General features: G+C 45.1%; 1 protein-coding gene and 1 pseudogene across 1 annotated transcript in view; both read left to right on the top strand.

Moving 5' to 3' along the window:
• The window catches only part of HK2 (hexokinase 2), a 65,874-nt gene that overhangs the window by 15,529 nt on the left and 25,618 nt on the right, over positions 1–24,727 (top strand). The window contains exons 2-3 of the mRNA XM_018054976.1: positions 8,489–8,651; positions 24,370–24,518. Of these exons, the coding sequence (XP_017910465.1) occupies positions 8,489–8,651; positions 24,370–24,518 (312 nt within the window). The remainder of the gene's footprint in view (positions 1–8,488; positions 8,652–24,369; positions 24,519–24,727) is intronic.
• On the top strand, positions 20,537–21,311 carry LOC102191709 (annotated as a pseudogene).

Here is a 24,727-nt window from a genome sequence, read left to right as displayed (position 1 = left end):
GTTTATTTTCTGCCTGCTTACTAAAAGGATTAGATGATATGGTTTAACTTTCATTGAAAGGACTTCTAGAATAAGAGTCAGGGAACAGGCAGGAATGATTAAAACTTAGTTCATTAAAGTTGAGTACAGAGCCCTGAGCTTCCTAATAGCCAAAGCAAACCACCCCCCCAAAAAAAAACAAAAACAAAAACAAAAAGACCCACAACAACCAAAACCGACTCTTCTTGAGTCAGTTGTTTTAATTTCATTGGCCTGTAACAGGAAGTACAGTGACTCTGGGCAGCAAGACTTCCTGACACTAAATTCCCTGTAAGTTGCCTGTAGGGAATTGACTGGCCAGTGAACAACACAGCAATTTCATGCAATGGGATGATCTTTATGATTCTCCCTTCCTGTGACTCCTTGACTAAAGGTAACTAGAATTAAGTCCGGAAAAGGCAATGGCACCCCACTCCAGTACTCTTGCCTGGCAAATCCCATGGACAGAGGAGCCTGGTAGGCTGCAGTCCATGGGGTTGCTAGGAGTCGGACACAACTGAGCAACTTCACTTTCACTTTTCACTTTTATGCACTGGAGAAGGAAATGGCAACCCATTCCAGTGTTCTGGCCTGGAGAATCCCAGGGACGGCGGAGCCTGGTGGGCTGCCGTCTATGGGGTCGCACAGAGTCGGGCACGACTGAAGCGACTTAGCAGCAACAGCAGCAGCAACAGCAGCCCAGAAGCAATCTCCTCTGAATGCTAGTCGCACAGGCCACTTACTCATACCTGTAACACTTCGCATGGGCCATTTTTCATTAACACCCATCTTCCATTCATTTCAGAAACACTGAGTCTACAATGAGCTGAGTTCTGTGCTATATCTTATAAAGTCCTAGAGAATAGGAATCTTGATTTCTTTAAAAAAATTTAAAAAACGTTTGTGTGTGTGTGCGCATCAGTTGAACCTTGAACAGCATGGGTTTGAACTGTACGGGTCCACTTATGTGTGGATTTTTTCAATAATAATGTGCTATAGTACTATATCACTGCATTATTCACGGTTGAATCTGTGGATGTGAACTATATTTAAGGAGTGCCTCCAGTGGAGGATCAGCACCCCAACCTGCGTGCAGTTCAAAGACCCACTGTATATATATTTAGAGTGTATGATTCAGCAGCATTAAGGACATCACATTATTGTACAACTATCACCATATCTCTGCAATTGATTTCTTTTAAAATTATATTCTTGTATACTATAGTGCTTTGCATGTAATTGATTTTCAACAAAGGCTTAAAATGGGAGAAGCTTGGGTCAGGGATTCAGCAACTGAATGATAGAAAAGAATCTTACAGATTTAGATGTTGAAATTTAAGGTTTCTTCTATATTTGAGACCTCTTCAGGTATTCAAAGTAGGATTTATGGCACTTTATGTAACAAACCGTCAACGTTGGAATATTGTTCTTTTCTGGATGTAAGTAGTTTGATGAGGACCATTTCCTCTCTGAGACCTGTTAGGTTGGCCTCGGGGAAGGTCACTCAGTTGAAATTGGCCTGCAAGATGACAGTGGAACGGTTCCTGAGGACGCCTGGGGGTAGGATTGTCATTTACTATTTCTGACACTATAGTAAGGGATCTGAGTGATCCAGATTCTAGTTTCAGCTCTGTGACCTTGGTCAAGGCTGTTCCCCTGACCTCAGTTTCTGTGAGTTTCCTTTCTGGCTCTCAGCTCCAGGACTTTCCTTTCTGGGCTTCCTCATACCTAACTGGGGCTGTGTCTGCCACACCTGAGCCATTTCACACTTTGAAGTGGAGCCTCTGCAACAGCGATCTTCTGCTCCCTCTATTCCTTGCATTGTGGCTATGACACAGCTTCTCCTTTTAGTGCTAGTCTGGAGGAAACTGTGGGCACTTAAGGAGATGAGCTTTCCATTTGGCTGTGTTGTTCAGTTGCTCAGTCGTGTCCGACTCTTTGCGACCCCATGGACTGCAGCATACCAGGTTTCCCTGTCCTTCACCATCTCCTGGAACTTACTCAGACTCATGTCCATTGAGTCAGTGATGCCATCCAACTATCTCATCCTCTGTCATCTCCTTCTGCTCTCGCCTTCATTCTTTTTCAGCATCAGGGTCTTTTCTAATGAGTCAGTCCTTTGCATCAGGTGGCCAAAGTATTGGAGCTTCAGCTTCAGCATCAATCCTTCCAATGAATATTCAAGACTGATTTCCTTTAGGATTGTCTGGTTTGATCTTCTTTCAGTCCAAGAGACTCTCAAGAGTCTTCTCCAACACCACAGTTCAAAAGCATCAATTCTTTGAGACTTAGCTTTCTTTATGTGTCCGACTCTCACATCCATACAATGACCACTGGAAAAACCATTGCTTTGACTAGACGGACCTTTGTTGGCAAAGTAATGTCTCTGCTTTTTAATATGTTGTCTAGGTTTGTCATAGCTTTTCTCCCAAGAAGTGTCTTTTAATTTCATGGCCGCGGTCACCATCTGCAGTGATTTTGGAGCCCAAGAAAATAGTCCGTCACTGTTTCCATTGTTTCCCCATCTATTTGCCATAAAGTGATGGGACCAGATGCCATTATTTTCGTTTTTTGAATGTTGAGTTTAAAGCCAACTTTTTCACTCTCTCTTTTACTTATCTTTAGCTAAGCCTGAAGTTACTATTCTCCACCTAGATGGGGGCCTTAGTTCTTGCAGAAAAACTCAGGAGAACTCAAGAGATAATTGTTATGTGTGTCCCTTGAGGAGGAACCAGGACCCTGCTTTATTGCTGCACTGTTATTTCTAGGCTGCTCCTCCTTCATTTCCAAATTCCCTCCCTTCCCTAGTTAGTAACTATTCGAATCTGTTCTTTAGAACTCTGGGGAAGTCTGGGAGGTCGATGCCTTTTTTCCTGCAAACATGAACCGGGGACTTGGAAAGGCTTTTGTACCTGGGAAGGCTCCACAGGGTCCTGCTTGTTTTCAGTTTCTCTTTACAACTTCTCTTGCCGGAACCCACAGTTCCAGAGAGGAGGCAGTCACAGACTAGTGTGTTATGCGAAGAAAGAAATTGACCACAATTGCCCAATGAGGAATTTCTAATCTTGAGATTGCTAAATAGATGTGTCTAAAGCTACTATCTGTGTTTAATACACACCCTTGCCTCTGGTTAAGCAAGTGACCTTCTCATACCACAACCAAGCTTTGCTTCTGGCCTGCCTCTTTATCCCCAGCCTAGAACGCCCCATCCTTTCCATCTTTTTTCCTAATAGAGATTTAAAGAGAAGTGATCCAGGGTGTTCAGCCACACACACATCACAAAAAGAGAAGGAAGAATTTGGGGACACAGCTCCTGTTTTGCTAATCCCAGTGTGACTACGTAGGGTTAAGAAATGTCTTTGATCCTCTGAAGGTTGCACTTGGCACAGGGGAGTCTGGGAGAAAAAGAGGAAAGGGGGTAGACAAAAAGGTTAGATATTAATAGATAGCTTTACATTTGCCACGTCGTTTATGCTAGTGACTCTGCTGTGAGTGTTAGTCCTCCCGTTTCATAAGGAGGAAACTGGGACTCAGGTGCCTGTACAAATGCTAGAGCCAGGATTTGAACACTGATTTTTCTGATGCCACAGCCTACAGTTCCCCACCACCAGCTACTAAATAAGGGATAACCTGAATAATTCTACTGTGATAGCTTCCAATAACTGAAACTTTTCCCCAACAAGTTCAAATTTGTCTTTGCAACTCTCAACACCCAGGATTGATGAAGAATTATTTCACAGTTTAGCCTAATGTCCTAACTACTGACTTTCAAAGATCCCAGGTAGCAAGTGGTAACAAATGACCTTGAACAGTGTTGACTAGAACACAGTCCATTATTATCACATTATTGGAAAGGTAGATACCAGTCCAAGGAGAGGGGAGCACCCAGACAGTAAAAAAGGTGTCAGTTTGATTAGTCTGGAATGGGTCTTTGAGATTCTTAGCCAAGTTCGGAAACTCTTATCCCAAGGGGCAGAGCATAGACAGAAGTTATCAGAAAGTAGATTTATCGCAGAGAAGAAATTTCTAACAACTAGAACTGACCAACAGTAGAAGCTAACCAGTTTTGAGAAGTGAGGAGCCTGTCATGCTTGGAAACATTCAGATTCAATAGCCTGATGCCTATTGGGGTGAGAGGGACAAAGGAGATAAACTCAAATGCTGTCTACGTTCAATGGGATTTTGAATTGTCATTACGCCAAGGTTCTTTCTAAGCCATAGTGTTACTGTGCTGTGTACATTTGGTAACTCCTAAATGACATTCTCCTATGACTTTGGGCCTTGCTTGTGTTCCCTCCTTCGGGTTGCACTGTGACAGTTGGCGGGATTCTGGATTTACTTCCTTCCCAATCCAGGAGAAAGGTCTTCGTATGGAGGCTGCTTCTTGCTTCCGACTCCTGCTTCCCTTGGCTACCCTCAACTCAATGCAGCAGTGCTGGCCAAGGCTGGTGGGCCTCAGTGGTGTGTTTAGGAAGTTATAACATCAGGTGATTAATCATTCCTTCCTCAGTGGCCCTAAGAAACTCAGGGTGGATACATCTTCATGTCCATCATTATGGCCCAAAGAGAGGAAGTTTGGGCCAAGGTGCTGTAGTTGCATTTTTCATAGCTGTCCCGTATGCTTTTTCTTGGTCTCATCTGATGGAGATGTAAATCAAAGTACTTTGATGATAAATCAAGTACTGAGGTCATCCAAGAAGCTGCAGAGCAGAGAGTCCCCACCCAGATGATGAGGGTCCACAGGAAAAGTGAGGGTGAGAGGCCGAAGGGCCTAGCTTCAGAGCCAGACACCTGTGCTTCTCACCAAGTGAGCTATGAAACAGGGATATAGAAGTTTTACAAAAGAACAATGAACTTCATGTCAGTAAACTTGTAGGATGGGTTTTGGGAGGTAAGAAATACTTGGTGAATGTTTAGCTACTGTAATGGTGATCATCATGACCATTTTCATCTGTTACTGAACACTGAAGAATGATTATAGTCTCTTGGGTAAAGGGCAACATGATTTGAGTAAAGGCTGACCCTTTAACTCGTTAGGTCCTTTTGAGAGTTAAGGATGAGGAGTGTTGACTAGATTTCCAACAAGCCTTGTAGCAGCTTAAACATCAAAGTTAAATTAAGCATGACCACAGTAGAATTATGCCATCCTAACTTGGTCTTTTGTGTACATGAGCTCACACTCCAAGAAGTGATAGGGCAGCCACAGGCTCAGCTTTCCCACAACGGAACATCTGGAGCCATCTATGGAAGCAGGAGTGGGTGGCAGCGAGGCTTCTGGGCCTCGCTTCTTTTTGGGAAAGTAGTAATCCCAGGGACTGGGGAGCCTGGTGGGCTGCCGTCTATGGGGTTGCACAGAGTCGGACACGACTGAAGCGACTTAGCAGCAGCAACAGCAGTAGTGCAGGAGCTCCAACTTAGTCACGTGTCAAAATCATGATAATGTCCAGAGATATGTCTGCAGCCCTCTGACCCACCAGGGCAGCCCTGTGCGTGTCTGTGTGGTGGGATGACTGGTTCAGAAGATGGCCTTTAGTGGATGTGGCCAGCCTGCACACATTGTAGTGCCATTTGAGCTGTATTGACTTTGCTATTCAGCAGAGAGGGGCATTCATCTAGTAGAGTGGACAAAAGCACAGTGGGTTGCCCCGTCCAGTCCTGGCTTAATCTTTTGCATCTGTGTGATTTGGGGCATGTTGCCTTCCCCTTTCAGTTGAATGGAGAAAATAACACCTCAAAGGGTTGTAATGAGGATTCAATGAGTTAATGGGTATAAGACCTTGAGAACAGGTTTAGCTGAAGGGTTTGCTGTTATTACTGTTGCCTATGAGGCTGTACTTGGATGTGGCTTGGCTTTAGCCTTTGCTTGGTCTGGTGGCTGGGACCTGTACATTAGCACCGAGATGCATTAAGCCCTAATGTGTTCCTCGGCCAAGCCAGGCATCACTGAGTCTGAAGCAGGAGGCCTCTGTGGTGATTATAGTTGCTCTGGGCCCAGAGTCTCCTGCGTTTTGTCTCCCACTGTGCCAATAGGGAGAGAGAGGACTTGTCTGAGACTATACACTTTTTCCTCCTGGGAGCCTCATGTGTCGTTGTAGGGGGGGCCAACCTCCTCAGGAACACCCTGGCTCCCCAGTATTGTAGGAAGCCCAGATCAGTGACCCTGCTCAGGGAAGGGGGCTAGTGCCCCATAGACCTGGGAGGCTAAGGCAAAAAGGGGGTTTGCCATGAACCTGAGGTGCCATGAACCTGAAAGTAGGAAATAGAGTGGATGATTGAAGTCTTTCTGATTTAGACCAAAGGAGTTAGATGTCTATGGTAGCTCTCTAATAAATGCTGGCAGCAAGGGAACTTGGGGATATCCTCATTTCTGCATATTTCAAACTCTCTATAACAAGCCTAGTCCCTCTGCTGGCTGGGGAGGGAGTGGAGAAGTGGCTGAGGGGCTTTCACTACTCTAGCCCTGCTTCGTCCTTTTCCATCCCACGTGAGGATTGTGTCTGTCAATTTTGTTCTATTTTAACCATGCACTTAGGAAGAGGGGTGGGCTGATTAACCACAGTCTCTTCTTTGTCTTGCTTACAGCTTCTTTCAGCATTTTATCCAGTCTCTGATCTTTCAGCTTGTGGGATTTTAGAAGAATGATGAAAGATTAGTAGTGGTCAGGATGTTTGAAATGATCTGAGAAGGGCCAATCTCATAATTCCTCAGGAGAGAGGGATGGACCCCAAACCCCACAGGGAGTTAGGATGTGGCCTGCAAGAGAGAACTTGTGAGTAAGAGGACTGTTTCTCTCGCTCTCTGTCTAATTCTTCCCACCCCCCAACCCAAAAGAGGGCAATGGGTCTGTTCTTTCCTTAAAGTATTAAACAACTTTTGCTGTTCCTCTGGGAATCTCAAGCTTCAAAATTTGTTTAAAACCTTTGGTTTTAACTTAGAACCAAAAAAGTTTGGTTCTAAGAAGATCTGAAAAAAAAAAAGTGCTGGAAAATAGAACAGTCTGTTAATACTAATGAGCACATTTGTCAGGGAAAGCTAATTATAAATGTTTATGCTTCTTGGTCAGAGTTGGGCAAAGGACAGGTGGGCGTTTACTTCTGTGTCCCACAGGAGTAACAGTGGTGGTGGTCATCAGCCAAACCAAGCCTGGGAGCTGGAAAGAACAGGGTCTCTTCACCCCCCAGTTTGCTGATGAGGCTGGGAGTACCAGGCCCACCACCCTCATACCTTGAGGGCATAGCTGTAGCCTGGTCTAAGGGTCCTGATTCTACCCCCATCTCCATGGCCAGCAACCCCACCTGGCCTGGACGTTCCTGCTGAGAGCAGGGATATTGTGGAAACTTAAGTGCCTCCTTGTATGGATTTCTATCAGATCTTTTTCTGATAGAAGAAAACTGGGAATATCCAGAGCCAGAGCAGACGAGAGCCTTCAAGAAGCAGGCTGTCTGAGGGGGACTCCTGTTTCTCCTTCTCCCAGTGTTAAATCTGGGAAAAGTTCACAGAAATTTATGTTGAAAACAAGATAAATGAAATGACTAGGGAGAGCCGCCTCTGCCTCTGAGGATGGGGGAGGACCTTTGCTTTACCATGTGTATCAAGCCTCTGTCAATGTGTCACGCACTGTGCTGGGCTTCAGGGGTGCAAGCGTGAACAAATAGTCATGGTTCTTGCCCTTGGTGCTTATGATTTGGACACTAATGTATGTTACCAAATTGAGGTTGGTGATGTGAAGGGAAAAGTCTGAGTTCATAGAAAAAGCAGGGAGGGCTGATTGTTTTATTAGGAAGATCCAAGAAGGCCTCTGTGCAGAGAGAGCTGAAGGATTGGTAAGGGGTCTGTAGATGAAGAGCAGAGTGAGGTGCTGAGTGGCCTGTGTGAACAGTCTTGCAGGCAGGGAAGGGCACGGTTGGTGTGTTGGGGGACTGAGCCAAGGCTGGTCTGCACAAGGAGTGCGGAGGCACCGGTAAGATGAGCAGTGGGCGAGGCCAGGCTGTATCGTAGGGCCTGGGGAGGGTTTCAGATTTGGTGCCAATGGGAGGTCGCAGAAAGGGTTTAAGCATGGGAATAGTGTAGACTCTGTCTGGGGATGGAAAATGGCTGGCAGAAGGAAAAGTAGAATCAGGGACGCTTATTAGTCTAGGGAGGAGGTGATGGCTGCTTGGCCTGTGGTGAGGGGCAATAGGGTTGGCACAACTGGCCTTGAGTGCAGAGGACAAGAGATGGGCCTCCCCCCTAGTTAGCCTTTCTCCTGGTCTTCACCATTTTCCAGAAATAAAATTAAACCATTTTTCTAATTTTAATTTTTAGTTATTTTTTTTTTTAAACAAAGTCCTGTCACAGATTCTGGTTCAACGGTCTTTAATAATCTTCTGTACCTAATAGATTATACCCTTTTGAGAAGCTGAATGATGTTCCATGACATAAATGAATACCATAATTAATTTAGTATGTATATCACTTTCCTCTTTTTCAGGTTGACCAGTATCTCTACCACATGCGTCTTTCTGATGATACTCTTCTGGAGATTGCTAAGCGGTTTCGTAAGGAGATGGAGAAAGGGCTTGGAGCCACCACTCACCCCACAGCTTCAGTAAAAATGCTGCCTACTTTTGTGAGGTCTACTCCAGACGGGACAGGTACTGTACCCACGGGGAGGGCTCTGGGAGCTCCTTTGCCTGGGGGGGACTTGGATGACTTTGCTCAGGGACCCAAAGAACTATATACATCAGTGATGGTACTTTGGATTTAAGCCTCAGAAGCCAATGCTGGCTAATTTAAGCATGTAGGGATTTGAAGGAAGTCTGTGGCATGGGATAGAGGGGAAGACTGAGAAAGGAGGCAGCCTGGCAGTCAAGGGAGAAGTAAATCTTTGTCATTCCTGCTGGGGTACTGCTATCGGCCATTTGATTCCATCCATGGCTCAGTAATGGCACCCCACTCCAGTACTCTTGCCTGGAAAATGCCATGGACAGAAGAGCATGGTAGGTTATGGTCCATGGGGTCGCAAAGAGTAGGACACGACTGAGTGACTTCGCTTTCACTTTATACCTTCACAGAGACTGCATACAGTGAGGGTCATAAACAGCAAATATGCCTAAAATGCTTACGGCCATACTCCATGGCAGTCACTCTTGAGCGCAGCTAACTGGTACATTCCACAGGCTTGCTGGAGAATCATTGTGGTGCAGATTGTTTCTTGAACTCCATGAATAAAGACTACTAGAAATCCAAATAAACCTGGGATAATGTAAAAGAGACATGGTACATATTAGGGTATGAAAGTCTCTGAAGTTGTGCAATTAGAACTTGTCAAGCTTTGTTTTATCCCCTTATTTGGATACAGTCTGTATTTCATGATGCACCTCCCCAAACGTGATTTAACTAAACTGGAGACGAGGGTCATGGGGAGACTGAAGTTGGAAGGTGGGTTCAGGCTAGATTCAGAAACCTTGCATGCACACCTGAGACACGGAGTCTGGCTTCAGTGATACACACTGGGGAGTAGCTGAAAGGTTTTGAGAGGTGTGAGCAGAGCTGTCTTGGGAACGCACATTGTCAGCAGTTTATGTAGAGTGTGTGTGCGTGTGGGGTGATGGGTGGTTAGTAGAGCACGGGGCATGGCCCTGGTGGAATGTAGTGGGCAGAGACCAGAGAGAATTCAAAGATCATACCAGGGTGTGGAGCACAGCTGTCCCAGGGTGGCAGCATCCTCAGAGAAGGGAATGGAACTAAGTTGGGCCAGTGCTTTCTGCAGACAAACTTGGCACACAGTTTGTTTCAGTTAATCTTCATGACAACCCTCCGTTTTAAAGTGTCTCTGAGGCCATGAGGAGTGAAGGATGCGTGATGGCTGCCTGCATATAGAGGGTGAGAGAAAGAGCCTGGAAGCAGCTGCCAGGGTAGTGGAGGAACTAGGAAGTATAGAGTCTCCACCTGAGGGGAGATGAGGCCAGGAAGGCGATGGTTGGTGAAGATCCGTATTTGCAGAGAAGGTCCAGAGGTGGGGAAAGGCACAGCACAGGCCTTGGCCATGCTTTCAGTGTTTCCATCATGTCTGTGTCCCTGAGGCTCACCTTTCTACAGTCCCTGAAAGAGATACGTGTTTGCTAAAGCCCTGGGGCCCGGTCCAGGCTGAGGATGTGGCCTTGTCCAGGAGTGTTGTGAGTGAGTGTGTCTCAGCCTTTCAGAGAGCTGCTTGAGTTGCGGAGCCTCCTCCAGTTCTCCTGTGCCTCGTGTGCCCTCTGGAACGGTGCATTTCCTCTGCCTGCCACTTCCTCTGACTGGCAGCCACACCCGCTTTTACTGTTTTTATTTGACCTTCTGATGAATTTGCTAGCTCTTTTAGTCCAGGGACCTTGTCTTTGTTTCAGGCACTAGCACTAAGCAAGTATCATAAATACTGGGATTTTTCTGAGCAATTAATGTAGTAATTTATTTACTTTTCACAAAACCCTATAAGATATGTACAAATTTTACCTACTTTTTTTTTTTTTAAGATGAGTTGGGAGCCTGAATGGTCAGATAATTTGTCTACGGTCACACAGCTAATGAGAAGCTAAGTCAGGATTCAAACTCATAAATGCCAAAGGCGAGGCATCGGGGCTGCTGCGCTTGTTCCATTAGGTGCGTACGTGCACACGTGAGCCTGTCCACTCAGCAACAGAGCACGCCGCACATGCTCAGTTAAAGTTTTTTAAAATGGAGTTAGGGGTGGATGTGTGGCCTGGATTATAGGCAGGTGAATAAGCTTATTTTGGAGAACTAGGTATGCAGCCAGCTTTTTCTGTTCTTGTTGCTTTCCTGAGACTGGAGCATGGAGATTCCCCTTGCCTCTTAGAGTTTGAACCCATCGCTATACTGTGTGGTCACAGATTCTGCCGTGCTAATGGAGACAGCGCCTAACATGTAAAAGGAATACTGTGTACTATGTTAGTTGCTCAGTCATGTCCAGCTCTTTGTGACCCAGTGGACTGTAGCTCGCCAGGCTCCTCTGTCCATGGAATTCTCAGGCAAGAATACTGGAGTGGGTTGCCATTCCCTACTCCAGGGAATCTTCCCAACCCAGGGTTTGAACCTGTGGCTCCTGCATTGTAGGCAGATTCTTTACAGTCTGAGCCACAAGGGAAGCCGCAACTGTGTATTGGAATCTTTTATTCACTTAAGCAGAGCAGGTGACCCCTAGAGTACTGGAGACCAGACTGTAGGAAATGGAGTCCCCAGCCCCATCATTTCTCATTTCCTGAGGTGTCCGTGGGCCAGCTTCTCACCCCAGCCTTTTTTCCCTTGTAAAAATAAGAGGTAGATCCGATAGTTCCGGTCTGTTCTACACATCCTGGAACTACTGTGTCGTGGTGTGAAGTTCCTTGAATTACTGTAATGAAGGAAAGACCCATAATGTCCATCAGTTGGACACTGGTCAGTTAATGCAGAAAACAGCCCTCTGTAATCCAGCATAAACCATGAGACAGTTTTATCTAAATTCATGTTAAGATCATATATATGTATGTGTGTGTGTGTACAGGTGTGTAAAGTCTTAAGGACATGTATTAAGTTATTGGTAGGGTTTGCCTGGACTGTGAGGCTGGCAGTGACTACATATACGTGTATATGACAACTCAGTAATTCTACTTCCAACTATACCTTAAACAAATTTCCATATGAACTTGAGGAGACATGTCTAAGAATGTTCACGGCAGTGCTGCTTGTAAATAACAATGTATTGGAGACCGTTTATAGACTGTGTGTGATGGGATACTATACAGCATATTACCAAAAAAAGTGTATAAATATGGATACATCTGAAAGAAAATGAATGAAAACAGCAGGACATGTACCTCACAGTAGTTGAATGTAATAATAAAAAAAAATCCCTCCAAGCAATGCTATATGTTGCTCATGCACACATCCTAAAATTGTTAGGGTATAAACTGGAAAATGTGCATCGGATAAATGATAGGGTTGCTTCTGGAGAGAAAATTGAACTGGGGAGGGGAGCATGAGGGAATATAACTGAACGTGGTCAACATCAAGGCTTTGGGTTTTATGTTTTGTTAATCGGGGGCTGTGAGTTCTGGAAGGTGGTAGAGAGGACTGCTAACTCTTCAGTCAATAAAACTTGTCAAAATGAAGATTCTTCTTTGTAAAGTGCTGAGAGAAGAAATGAGGGAGAGCTGTGTGCAGGACCGCTGCCTTTCTCCAGATGTGTCACGCAGCCGGTGAGGCTTGGCTGGCGCACCTGCTTGCTGGTCAAGGCTGCAATCCAGACACTGTTGCCGCTGGTGGTGACTGTGCTTCTCTGCTGCAGAGGGCTAGAGGCCTTGCGCAAGTGGTGCCTGATCCAGGCCAGCCTTCTTCAGCACCTTGATCAGCCTTTTCCAGTGTTACTTTTCTAATCTGGGAAATTAAACCTCAGATCTAAAGCTGTGATCTAGAGGGACGTAGTCAGTGGCTCTCTAACTTTTCTAGACTATATACTCACAGCAAGAAACTCATGCATAGGAATGTTGATAGACAACTGAAACGAGTTTCAGGAATTAATGTTTATTCTTAAATATGACACAGATCTATTATCTTATCTACTTTAGAACTGTCTGTCAGGACTTAACTAATCTTTTTTCAGCTTGCAGTGTGAAAGCCACTGTCTTAAATGCTCCTCACCCAGTTTTGTCCTGGTCAGGCCTTTGTAAAATTGGCTATTTCTTGCCAGGGGTGAGAGGTGGTTTCAGGGCAGTGTGTGGTAAGGGGAAAAGATTTGAATTCTAGATTTAAAAGACTGTGAATTCAAGTTGTATGCTTTCGAGTAGTTCATTTATACCACAATCCTCCATTTTCTCATTTGTAAAAAGAAGCATCAGAGGGTTGGCTCTCAGAATTAAGGGGGAGTCAGTCATGTAACTTTCTCAGTGTGTTGTAAATCCAGTCATATGTAGCCGCGACAGCAAGGTGCACACCCAGCACTGATTTTTGTTGCTCAGGGAGCAGGTGTGAGGGTTCATCCCCATCATTGGTGGTCCTGCATTTTGGAGCATGGACTGAGTTCCAGCTTTCATAAGTCAGGTCTCAGCTATGTAATGGTAATCAGAGGCCTGGTAAGAGAATGTGGGAGAGACTTCAGGAAGTGTCAGGCCATTCATTTATGATGGAGGCCTCCATTACACACAAGAAAAAAGAACCTCTAAATTATTGTTTGAGTTCTCTGTGAAAAGGAAGGGAATGTCAACAGCCAGAACCCCGTGGCAGCTGACTCAAAAGTATCTGTGCTTCATAGGTTGTGTAGACCATGCAGTGCAAAGAAACATAGTTGGGACAGATAAAAATGAAATATTTATAAATGATCCAAGGATATCTTTGTTGTTTTAGTTGCTAAGTTGTGTCTGACTCTTTTGGAACCCTGTGGATTGTGGTCTGCCCCTGGTGACTCAGTAGCAAAGAATCTGTCTGCCAATGCAGGAGATGAGGATTTGATCCTTGGGTTGGGAAGATCTCTTGATGGAAGAAATGGCAACACACTCCAGTATTCTTGCCTGGGAAATCCCATGGACCGAGGAGCCTATCACGCTGCAGTCCACGAGGTCACACAACTTAGCAACTAAACAATAGCAAAAATATCTTGCTTGGTGACTAAATTTGGTGTCAGCAGGATATATATATGAAAAATGCTCCTGATTTTTTTTTTTTCTCTAAGACAGTTTTAGGAAGTTGAAAGAACAATATAATGAACATCCATATACAGACTACCTAGAGTCTACATTTATATTTTAACCAAATCTGTTTTATCACATTCCTCTATCCTTTTGTCTCTCAGTCTAGCTTGCTTTACTTGAGGCATGGCAAAGTGCATTGCAGAAATAAGTTCATTTCAACCCTAAAAACCTCAGCGTGCTCATTATTAACTAGAGGTCTATGTTGCTCTTTTATCTTTCGATGTAAAATTTCATACGAGATGCAAACCTTCAATATCATATGATGAGCTGACAAATACATATACTTATTTAATACAACATCTGTCAGGATAGAAAACATTACCATCAGCCCAGAAGTTCCCTGGTGCACTTTCCCAGGCAGCTCCTGTCCCCAACCCCCAGAAGCAGTCCCTGTTTTAAATCCACATGTATTACTAGTTTTTCTTGTTTTAGAACTTCCCTTGTATACAATCATACAGTAGTTACTCTTTACACAAGGCTTCGTTTACCCATCGCAATGCAGGCTTTATCCATGTTGTGTATATCAGTAGTTCCTTTTTGGTTGCTGATTCTCTAGGGTGATTGGAGTCCTATATGACATGAATTCTATGGACACCTAGGCTGTTTCCAATTTTCCCCTAAGGTGATGAAAGCTACTATACACATTATTGCACAAGCCTCTGTGTGGAAATGTTTCCATTTTCTTCCTTTTCTTGAGTAAACAATTAAGAGTGGAATTTCTGGATCATAGGGTTTGGGATATGTTTAATTCATAAGAAACTCCTGGACCAAAATGGTTTGAATTTTGGTTTCCAAAGTGGTTAAGCTCTTTTACACTCCCACCAATGCTGTATGAGAGTTCCACTTGCCCCAATAATTATTGTCTGTAACTCCCCCTACCTGTTTTGCTTTTGGCAGTGCAGAGTTGAATAGAGAAAGTGTTTTATTTATTTGTATCTGCCAGGAATCTCACCATCTTGAGCTCGCAGTAGGCAGCCCTAACCTAAGCTTGGCTGTGCATGTGACTGAGATAATAGCCCCAAATACAGCCCGATTGGGACCTACTACATGCCTCACAGGGATATGGTTTTCAGGAGCAGTTTCATCTTGAGAAGAAATGCAAGAATAATTGATATCATTTAATGATCACCCATGATGTCTGTTTATGTAAACAATCTATTTTATGCTCCATGCAAAGTCTACAAGAGAGATATCCCCAATTTAAAAATAAGACAGCTAAGGCTAAAAGAGATTGCCAGAGTCACCCGAGTCCAGTTAGTGACAGAATTGGACTTAAAGCACAGGTAGTCTTGACTCCAAGGCCACAGATTCATGTGTACGTTGGCTCAAGTTGCTGAACAGAAGTTTCTAAAGCATTTCAAATTATTAGCTTTTAAAATTGACCATAAACATGGATTTGCTTTGTACCATTATAATCAGAAGCTCAAGTAGAACCCAACTAAAAATCTACAAATATTCCAGCATTCCAATTAATTATTTGTTAAATAATTTACATTTTTAGCAAGTTCTTTTTACCCCAGCATTCCAACTTAGAAACAAGCAACCTTTGTAGTGTGTCTTTATTGCCCTCCTTGTCTTGGCAAGTTTGTTTAGATACAAGGATGTCTTAAGGCAGAGTAGATGAGATGGTTGGATAGCATCACTGACTCAATGGACATGAACTTGGGCAAAGTCTGGGAGACAGAGGGGGCAGGGAGGCCTGGGCTGCTGCTCTCCATGGAGTTGCAGAGTCGAACATGACTTAGCAACCAAACAACAAGGCGGAGTAAGATGAAGGTTTTGCTGTATTGATCTTTTGATACTTCCCCACTTACCTGAATTGTGAATTGCTTATTTGAGTATATCTCTACCCTCTGAAAAATTGAAAGTGTTAGTTGTTCAGTTGTTTCTGAATCTTTGCAAACCCATAGATTGTAGCCTGCCAGATTCCTCTGTCCATAGAATCCTTCTCCAGGGGATCTTCCCAACTGAAGGATCAAACCTGGGTCTCCCGCATTGCAGGCAGATTCTTTACCATCTGAGCCACCAGGGAAGCTTCAAGAATACTGGAGTGCGTAGCCATTCCCTTTTCCACGGGGTCTTCCTGATCCAGGGGTCAAACTCATGGCAGGCCAATTCTTTACTGTCTAAGCCATCCCCTAGCTAGACTTAATTCCCTCCAGAGCAGGGAATGAGGATGACGATGATGAAGAAACTAGGTTAGATTAGGCAGCTAATCTAAGTTGCATGGTGAGCAGACTGAAGCATTGGGATTTGAACCAGCCAGCTGTGTTTCAAAGCCTGGGCCATTAGGCGTACCGCTGGTGCTGCATCTGCGCTTATCTGCCCCCAACATTGCTAGCACAATGCATTCATTCTTGTGTTAGTAACTTAGGCCTAGCTATTCAGTTCATTTAATAGAGTTCATTTTCACTGAGTCTGGTCCTCTATGGGGCAGCAGTGTGCTGAACTACCTTGTGTCCCATCTTTGAAGAGTGAAAATTATCCTGGGGACATAAGGCTTGAACAGATGAAATGATTACTCAGTGATATGGGGTTATATAATGCAAGCACATGATGTGATAAAGAGAGACTAGACGTGATAGGGTGCCTGGAAGCTGGCATGGAACCCTGTAAGGAGCTCTTATCTTGGTTACTCATCATTGTATCAACAGCTGTGTAGTGAAGACATAGATCGATAGCTTTCATACATGCAGCTTAATAAGCGGATTTATATGGCACCTACAATATAAAATGAAGATTGCATTCATTAGCCTCCATATAGTCATATAATAATATAACTAGAGTTTATTAAACATTTACATGTACACCTTATGCCTTCATTGCATTGATCCTTGACCAAAAACTGTATGTGTCTGTGTGTCTTTGTCCCTGTGTCCTAGGGAGAGATGAGGAGGTCCTGGCTAGATAGGATATTATTACTATCCCTTTTTAACAGATGGTGAAATCCCAATGTCAGATTTCTAATAATTTGCTGAATTATATGGCTAATAATATGGCTAAATGTTAAAATGGGATTTGAACCCAGGTTGGCCTGCCTGAAAACCTTTACATACTCAATGCCTACACAGTATTGTAGCAATCATATTTTAATCCTTTGAAGAGTGGTTTCATATCTGTGGAACTACTATAACAGCTCTGAGTTCCTTAAGAAACATTTCCTGAGTATAAAAGTACCAGAGTGGTGCTTCCTAATGGTGTTTTGGGAGTTCTGGGGGGCACTTATAAGGTGTTATGTGCTCCAGGCCCCTTTAATTAGAGCAGGTTTATGTTTCTCTATTTGTACATTTTTGCATTCAGCATCCTGTTGGTGTGCTATAATGGAGTATCTGAAATCTTGGAACTTAAAAAGAGACTGCCAGATGTGGTAATGACTGTGGTGTTTCCAGGTATGTAGGAAACCCGTGCCTTGAAACGTTTGTCTGGCAAAGTTAGTTTTGCCGGCTTACATATCCAAGACCTGGAAATTGAGTTGTCATCTCAACTGGAGTCCATGCCATACATTCTTAGAGTAGACCGTCACGGCACCATGCCACCTTCTAGGATCCTCAGAGCTCTGGGAACGCTGCATTGAAGCTACTTATTTAAAGAAGGCTTCTGGAGCTTGTGGTTCTGAAGAAGTCCATTTAGTCATCTGAGGAAGCCCCAGGGTCAGGAGGTAGGCCCAGTTTTCAGCCTTCACAAGGCAGGGCATTACCGCTTTTGAACACAGTTGCCTTGGACAAAAGGGTACTGCTACTTAAAAATTCAGAACAAAACCAGACCAGTTCTATTTGCAAGCCACCCTTTATGCACTGGTTGGCAAACTGCTCTGAGCTCCCTATGGGAGGGGCAGGTGGTGACCTATTTTAATTAGTGGCAAGTACCTAGTGATTGAAAATAAACTGTTGGGAAATTCAACTGGCTCTCACCCCTCACAAATTACGTGGACATTGGGAGTGGGTGACTTGAACAATGCAGAAGATATGGCCTGCTCAAACACATTACTGATGTCCCATCAGCCAAGATGATGGTGAGTATCACATTCAGGCCATTAGTTACTCAGATGCCGTTTTTAGTCCTCTTCAGACTTTCCCTAGGATGGGTGAGTTCCCAGGAGAAATTGAAATCCCTTTATCTTGCTGACCTTATGTGTTTGATAAGAACCTCAGTGAAAGTGGGGCTTCCCTGGTGGCTCAGATGGTAAAGAATCCATCTGCAGTGCAGGAGACCTGGGTTTGATCCCTGAGTCAGGAAGAGCCCCTGCAGAAGGAAATGGTAACCCACTCCAATATTCTTGTCTAGGAAATCCAATGGACAGAAGAGCCTAGTGGGCCACAGTCCGTGAGGTTATGAAGAGTCAGACATGACTGAGTGACTAACACTCACTGAAAGTGGGCACAGTGGTAATCCAGGATGGGGAATGAATCAGCAAACAAACTCTGCCAGAGGGAACAACTTGAATCTTAAACCACTGGGCAGTTTGATGGAGGGTGGTAGGACCTGATATTCTATTGCTAGTTCCCTTTTTTTATTATTGATTGATTTGTCCACATCAGGTCTCAATTGTGTCATGCAGGACTGTTCACCGTGGCGCATGGACTCACTAGTTGTGGCCCTTGGGCTTCAGTAATTGTGGTGTGCAGGCTTCCCAGCTGCGGTGCTTGGGCTCTGGAGTGCCCGGGCTTGGTTGCCCCATGGCATGTGGGATCTTAGTTCCCTGACTAGGGATCGAACCTGCATGCCTTGCATTGCAGGACAGGCTCAACCACTGGACCAGGGCTCAGGAGCAGGGAAGCCTGGCCTGTTCCTCTTCACTGTGAGTTATTTTCTTCTGATAGAAGGTTGTTACCCCTTCTTTTGTCTGTTTTTGGAGCAGCATGTTCTTAATTAGGAGGTTCTTCATCAGAGAGGGCTTGGGGAGTGTCCAGTAAGTTGGGAACAGGGGTTTGGTATAATTGTATGAGACAGCACCAATTTGCGGCTAGCGAAAACACCTGCCTCAGAAAGCTTTAGTAGGTCCTGGGTTCCTGTAAGGACAGGGGTGTGTCACCTCTCACCAGTGGATGTCTGTCTGCCACCTCCCACTCAGTTTTGAGATCATTAGGCCCAGAGGGATGGGCCAAGTTACTGGTAGAGATAAGGGTGTTTTTGCTTTCTTTTTCAACACTTGATGGCTTATTGCTTCCTTCTTGGACTCTGCATCAGGTAATCCTCAGCTCCAAGGAAGTAGCGCCATGAGAAATATGGGTGAGGTGCGTAGGAACCGGCGTGGGTGTTGGGGTCAGATGAACTTGGGGTCAAATCCAGCAGGCCTTTACCCCTGAATGATCTTAACCAAGTGACTCAACTTCTGAGCCACACTCTCACTTCCTTTGCCACCCAGGCCAGCTTAGAGCCCGTGGCAACCTCTGCTTTTGGCATTGATAATGAAGAATCGCACCCTCCCACCCCTGCCCACCGCCTGCTTTTTTGGCCATGCCAGGAAGCTGGTGGGATCTTAGTTCTCCAAACAGGGATTGAACCCAGGCCCTCAGCAGCAAAAACTCAGAGCCCTAACTACTGGAACGCCAGGGGAGCCCCAGTAGTGAATAATTCCTTATTTGAGGATTTATAATTTTCTCATGAGCAGCCTCCTTGCTCACTACAACAGAAAACTTTGCTGGAAAACTAGACCTGAATTTAAATGTTGGTTTTAGTTTTTCTTGACTTGAGCCTTGGTTTTCTTATCTGGAAATGGGGGTCATTGATGATTAATGAGATTATGTTTATAAACATCATTTAACAAATTTCTCTTCTATTAAAAATATCGACATGTTGGGCCTTAAATTGACTGAATCTCCTCCACACCTGCCTCTGTCTTTTCATTGTTTTATTACCACAATAATTCAGATGCAAGTAGGGAAGTCCAAGCTGTGTCCCAGAGACCAGAGGTAAAGGCAAGGTTCTGGGCTTCAGTTTTTCAAAAAAGTCACATAAGAAAGTTTAAGATGAATTTGACCTTTCAAATAAACCTATAGTAGAACCTTGCTTCTTTGATTTTTTTGTAGTGGTGGTGACACCATTTAGAAGTAACTGGAGAGGGAGACTTATAAAGGAGAGTGAATGCAAACATCCAACTGGAAAAAATTTGCAGATATACAACCAATGAAACTATTCTTCTTAATATACAAAGAGCTCTTTTAAGTTATTAATAAAATAAAGAATATATATGTATAAGAGGCAGGACATGTGAGTAGAAAATTCACAGAAAAAAGAATTTACACTGCCAGTCAGTAATTCAAAATGTCCAACCTAACTTGGAGAAGGAAATGGCAACCCACTCAGTATTCTTGCCTGGAAAATCCCATGGACAGAGGAGCGCGGTGGGCTCCAGTCCACAGGGTCCCAAAGAGTCAGACATGACTGAAATGACTGAGCCCACGCTCAAGAAACAATAATAATGGTTACTTTGGGGATGTGGAGAAGAAAAGAGATATCTGCTTTTCATTTTTTCCCACGTTTGTACTGTTTGAACATTTTAAAAATCAGATGTTAAAATTGTTTTCTAGACATAACAACTTGCTTAACAATAAAGTAAATCTTACCTCTGATCTTAGGATCTTAAATATTTAGTTTAACAAATGAACCGTCAATAAGCAAATGAAATATGAGATGTTTTCTTAATCCGTTGCCTCATACACCAAATATAATCATTCAGCAGAATAATCTTGCTGGGCCTCACTGGGCCCTACGCCCTGTGGCTGTGTACTGAAGAAACCAGCTAGGCTGTAGTGGCCTTGGTTCTCCGCTTTGCAGTTTTGCTGTTTGACGACGTCGCCCTGCTCACTTCAGCCTCCGGCCCGCCATCTCCTTGAGACCTAACACCATGCCTTCAATTAAGCTGGAGAGTTCTGATGGAGAGATATTTGAAGTTGATGTTGAAACTGCACAACAGTCTGTGACCATCAAGACTGTGTTGGAAGATTTGGGAATGGATGATGAAGGAGATGATGATCCAGTCCCCTTACCAAATGTTAATGCAGCAATATTAAAAAAGGCCATTCAGTGGTGCACCCACCACAAGGATGATCCTCTTCCTCCTGAGGATGATGAGAACAAAGAGAAACGAACAGATGATATACTTGCTTGGGATCAAGAATTCCTGAAAGTTGACCAAGGGACACTCTTTGAGCTTATATTGGCAGCAAACTACTTAGACATCAAAGGTTTGCTTGATGTTACCTGCAAGACTGTTGCTAATATGATCAAGGGCAAAACTCCTGAGGAGATTCGAAAGACATTCAATATCAAAAATGATTTTACTGAAGAAGAGGAAGCCCAGGTACGCAAAGAGAACCAGTGGTATGAGGAGAAGTGGAATTTCGTGTCTGACGCTGTAACACTGTAAGGATTATTCCAAATACTAGTTGCACTGCTTAGCTTATAATTGTTAACATTAGAAAAACAGTCAACAAATGCAGCAGCAAGTCAACTGTATTAGCAGAATGTTGTCCTCATTGCATGTGTAGTTTCAGTACAGTTCCCAAACTTAAGGCCCAGTTTCTTCTAGTATGATTGAAAGTTTCTTTTCTTTGCTCTGAATAAAATTGAACTGTGGGTTCCCTATAGAAAGTGGCATTTGGGGCTTTCCCTTTTTGTAAAGCTATTTCTGCCTAGTTTATTGTCCAGTTAATTTTAGTTCAGTGACTTTTAAAGTTGGCATTGTAAATAAAGCAGCTTGCAAAAAACCTTCAAAAAAAAAAAAGAAAAAGAAACCAGCTATATGTTTCTCCTGTAGATTCTTCTGCTCCAGAGCCTTGCTTCTGCCCAGCCAGTCTGACTGTCTCAGACCCGCAGATACTGTCCCCTTTCATACCACATCACATACCCTCTGCTCTGGACTTCTAGGATGTCCTGGAAGGCAAACAGTGGTGGTAGGACTTGGGCCCGGAATAGGACAGGAGTAGGCAAGAATTAGAGGGGCTGAGAACTAGGAGAGAGGAGCTGCATAATCAAAGAAGCAATGACAGTGATAGCAGTAACTGCCGATCGATGGCTTACTCTGGACCTGTATGTTCCGTTATAATGTGCTCTGTATTTTGTGTAAGCTCATGAGCCCTGGGAGAGTCAGCATTATGAGCCCCGTTCTGCAGGCGAGGTGACATGCTCAGAGAGTCCATACAGGTACTGAAGCAGCGAGCTGGAATTCAAAACAAAGCCTGCTGCTGCTCGGTGTAAGCAGCTCATGCATAGTGGGGAGGTAGGCACTAGGGAAGGGGTCCATTCACTGTCTCAAGGGGTCACCTTACAATTTAGCTCCAGGCGTCATGATGCTGGGCCTGTCTCAGAGATACTGGACTCTGGAAGGACTGAAGCCTTCGGCTGTGTTAGTTGTGATTATGCGTGTTTGCGGAGGGGCATCAGGCAGGAGAGATGAAGAGGAATGTCTGATCTGGCGGAGTCTGAAAAGAATGACATTCCTTCTTGGGAATGGATTTATCAGCAGTACTTTATTATTTGTGATTTCCCTACAGTCCATCAGCAAATACTGCAAAAAGCACCATTCCTGATGGAGCTGTCCCCTCCAGTGAATCCAGCTGGGCTAGCCTTGAATCGTGACCAACCAGGGGCAGCCTCGGCCGCCTCAATCCCCCACGGTCGCCGATTCAGCAGATTCATGTATCCTGGGCTGCAGAATGCTGAGGCAGGCGATTCATCTTTGATTTTTCTTTTCATCCCCCATGAGAGCCTCACATAGTTCTCCCTACAAACTGGCTGACGTCCCACTACCAGGGGAGGCTCAGAACTGGTATGCCTGGAAAAGTCAGCCACAGCCCAAGGGGAGCAGTCTCTCTAGATGGGGTTGAGGTTGCCCTAGTTATCTAGCAGCGGTGGCTGAAGGGCTGGGGGACCGCGAGATGCCTTGGAAAGGGACAGAAAATTAGTACTCCCTGAGGAGGCGTGCTGAAGTCACTGGCAAAGATTCGGTGGCTTTTCTTAGACAAATTTCTTCAGTCTTGCCTCAGGATGTTGCTTTCACTTTTTTTCATTCTGAGAGGCAGCCCTGATGCTGGGCCTGGGGGACTCAAGTGTGAGTGTCAGGCTGTGTTTGCCAAGAGCCTGCATGGAAGGTTTCTAGTCCTTATTGAGTGTGTTCTGAGTTCTTGGTATTGTGCTGGCTACTTGCGGCGTGTTACTTGGTTTTCCCCTCACCTTACCACATCAGGTAGGAAGCTCCTGCTCTGGAGATGAGGCAGCTGAAGCTCAGAGGCTCAGGAATCTGCCATGTCCCCAGAGTGGCTGGAGTTCTGGTGTGGGTAATGTGGGCGCCAGAGCCAGTCTCCCCATGTATTGTTACCAGCAGACCAGGGTTGTGTGGAGGTAAGGCCCATGTAATCTCGGGGGCATGATGTCCACTTCAGGCGGCCCCTCTGGATGGGAGGGGCTGTGTTGGTGAGTGCCCTCAAGGAGCTGGGCAGAGGTCGGCTTTCCTCAGGACCAAACACTCCTTGCTGCTGAGAGCGTGTGGGTCAGAATAAACCCTTGTTTCTCTTAGTCAGGGTGCTTCCCGGACCCTCTGATGCATTCTCTCTTACTTCAGTGGCAAGTCTCCCATCAGGAGAGGGGCTGAGTATTGACGAACATGCCAATAAGTGAATCCCCATCCCGGAAATAACCATGTATCCTTTCAGAAGGCATGTGACGGGGCACTGGCAGACTGCTGGAGCAGGCCTGGTTGAGGAGACTGCTCGGGGGACAGGTCCACCTTGTCCCGGTCCTGGCCTGCCCTCTGAGCCCCAGCCCCGGCTCGGGCCTCCGCGCCTCTTCAGCACTTCCATTCTGCACCGCACAATGGTGTGTGTCCCCGCAGTCCCTGTTATCATCTGGAATCCGGATGTTTCCTGTTCTGCTTTGCTAATTTCCTGGAGGGACTGGACTGTGCCTTCCCGTGACACGTGGAGCTCTTGACCCACTTGTGTCTGTGGATTCTCCCTCGCTCCCCTCTCGCCCCCGCCCTGTGGCTTGTCTGAGTGGCCGGACTCTTGTCTCATTTACTCTTAGGTCGGCATTCTCTCACACTTGAGTAAGCCTGGGGTATTTTTTGGAAGGGGGCACCTGCTAGACTTATTTACGAGGCCTCTTAACTTATAGTTGGCTGGATCCCATTCCACTCCCTCGTGTGACTCTCATTCCTGCCGAGGGATTTTGCTGTCACTGTGTACAAGCATTAAAGACTACATTTTGTTCAAAGATCACAATTTGGCAAAAGGCCCAGGGGGGCCACAAGCTTGTAGCAGTGTATTGGGTGTCCTGGGGGCATGAAGAAGAAAACCAAGGCCTGGTCTCTTGATGTAGGACTTGATGGGCCCTGTGAGCTCAGTGGGGACTTGGGTGAAAGCCCTTGGGAAATAGTCAGCTTTTGTGAGGGGGTGGGCACCCCATCATTGGATAGGAAACTGATTCTTCATGTGTATCCTAAAAGTAATATACAAGTGCTTAGCATTAAGAAAAAGAATAAGGCAATACATAAAAGTGTGTAGAAAAAAGTAAGACCCACTTTTTTCACCCACATCTCATCATCCAGAGATGACCAGTGTTTATGGCAGGATTCTTGGGTTTTAAGTTTTGGTCTGTGTGAAACAGTTGCACCTTGTCTTTCCTGAACTAATAGTGGCCCTTCTCTCTGCAGAACATGGAGAGTTCCTGGCTCTGGACCTTGGAGGGACCAACTTCCGTGTGCTTTGGGTAAGAGTAACAGACAATGGACTCCAGAAGGTTGAGATGGAGAACCAGATCTATGCCATCCCTGAGGACATCATGCGAGGCAGTGGCACCCAGGTATGACGCCAACTGGGGCTCTGGGCCCTACAGGAGCAGACAATGCTCCTTCTTTGTGGTCTTGGAGGGAGGAGACCTTGACTCCCCTCTTTGCCGGGTGATGCCCCTCAACACCTGGAGGCTAGGTGGGGGCCTCCATCAGGAGAGGTCCCTGTGGCCAGAGAGCATATGCATGAGACCCTAGGGTCTGGATGCGCTTTAGTGGGAGG

Source organism: Capra hircus, chromosome 11 (assembly GCF_001704415.2).
Source record: "Capra hircus breed San Clemente chromosome 11, ASM170441v1, whole genome shotgun sequence".
Taxonomy (NCBI): Eukaryota; Metazoa; Chordata; class Mammalia; order Artiodactyla; family Bovidae; genus Capra; species Capra hircus.
This window is presented reverse-complemented; position numbering and strand designations above follow the sequence as displayed.